Raw genomic sequence first — 1,858 nt, 5'->3', positions numbered from 1 at the left:
AAAGTCAACTGTCTTTGAATCTATCTGAGGAGAAAAAAAAGTTAACTTTTCCAGTCAGGCATGAGTCTCTTCCAAGCCTATTCACACCAAACTCGACACGTTAGCTCTATTTCTCTCTTCAAAGATGCTGTCGGACCTACTGAGTTTCTCTAGCATTTTCTGTTTCTTTTCAATTTCAGGTTTCCAGCACCCACAGTATTTTTGGAGGGAGATATTTTGTCTCTCACTTGACTGTCCAGCTCAATTTGGAGTCGGCGCTGTGCAAAGTTATTGGCATGGGGAGGGGAAGAGGGAGGAAGCATCGTTCGGACCCACCTGCCTCATGGAAAGAGATTTGAAAAGAAGGGAGGGGTGGGGGTGTGAGCAAGTTGTGCACGTATATGAGAGAGGGAGAGAGGGGTCAGCACGGTGGAAGGGGTGGGGAATGTTACGTTCAGATGCTGCTCCCCCAGTGTCTGGGTGCAATCTGGATAGCCGCTGGCAGATGGTGAGTGAAGCAGAAAGCCAGTGAGTTGGAAGGAAGATGCGAGTTTCTCACTGGTTCGCCCTCCTTCCCCTCCAGCTCAGCTTCTACCTGGTAAGACTAAGATCGGTAAAATCCCAATTTCAACTCCACTGTCAAACTTCGCGGGGTTCTTTATCCCGGTTTGAATCTACACATGAGGCTGAATCAATAGTTTAAATCATTGAAGTGACAATTTCAGATGAATGGAGCCAGTTTAAACATCTTCTAGAAAATCAGCAGTTGCTGATTGGTTGGATTTTTTTTTATCAATCTGTTCAGAGACCTTATTACACACCTCTAGAAGTTTTACTATAGATCCTATGCCTTTGGATCATTAATCCAGGTCATTGGATTACTATAGATTTGACCGACGGCTCTATTTGAAATGGCTGACGCGGTGTGTTGAACAACGTCCGGGATATTTCAGCGCTTGTGGGGTTAATACTTCGCTTTAGTCTGAGGGCTGCTCCTCGTTGTTCATTGCTATACAGCCCCCAAGAGCAAGAGGGGGTCCCGGTCTAGTGTGAGCAGAGAATGTCCCCTCTCAAGTCTTGAGTTGTAGAAGAAAAACTTTAACGTGCCAGTATTTTAGCACAGCTTCCTCACATTGGGCGCAGGCTGTGGGAACGATGCGGACCGACCTCCCCGGGATGAGAAGGAATTTCTGCGCATCTCTCTGTCTTTACTGATCGAGATCTCAAGCCCCGAGAAGGAACGGAGTTCGTGAAATCCCCAGAATATCGAAGTTAATCGAAATCCCACTGGAGCCAGTGGTTTATTAATAAGTGGCTATATTTGGGCAGGTCACTGATTCCCAAAGAGTCTTTCCGTGGGATTTGATTTGACATCATTATATTGTCACGTGGGGATATATCTGAATTTGAGAGAGAATGTTGTAATGACACGAAGGTACTGACAGAGAAACAAAGACCACCGAGAGTAAAGCCCATTGGGTCCCTGGCAGACCCTTGCTGCCCGGTAAACAGCCAATCAGCTACTGAGATCCCCGAGTGATCCACAAGCAGGATTCAATGTATGAGTTGGAAGTTTGGTGGGAGGGATATCATTCCGGATGGCACTGTGCCAGTGGGGAGGACATGGTAGTGCTGCCAATCCATTTGTTCCCCACCTACAACTCACAATTACATGGGGGATGGGCGGAGATAGGGCTGGGAGAGAGGCGCTAGGGATGGGAATAAGGGAGGGGAAAAAGTTGGGGAATGAGGGGAGGAGGGCTGGGAGTGAGGAGTGGAGGGCTGGGATGGAGTGGAGTGGGACTGGGAGTGAAGGGTGGAGGGCTGGGATGGAGTGGTGTCGGACTGGGAGTGAGTGAGAGTGAGTGAGAGTGAGTGA

General features: G+C 48.3%; 1 protein-coding gene across 1 annotated transcript in view; it reads left to right on the top strand.

The window, feature by feature from the left end:
* Positions 1-376: 376 nt before the first annotated feature.
* LOC122539675 (neurexophilin-1-like) overlaps positions 377-1,858 on the top strand; it is a 96,850-nt gene continuing 95,368 nt past the window's right edge. The window contains exon 1 of the mRNA XM_043674670.1: positions 377-577. Coding sequence (XP_043530605.1) covers positions 524-577 — 54 coding nt within the window. The 5' untranslated portion in view covers positions 377-523. The remainder of the gene's footprint in view (positions 578-1,858) is intronic.

Source organism: Chiloscyllium plagiosum, chromosome 33 (assembly GCF_004010195.1).
Source record: "Chiloscyllium plagiosum isolate BGI_BamShark_2017 chromosome 33, ASM401019v2, whole genome shotgun sequence".
NCBI lineage: Eukaryota > Metazoa > Chordata > Chondrichthyes > Orectolobiformes > Hemiscylliidae > Chiloscyllium > Chiloscyllium plagiosum.
This window is presented reverse-complemented; position numbering and strand designations above follow the sequence as displayed.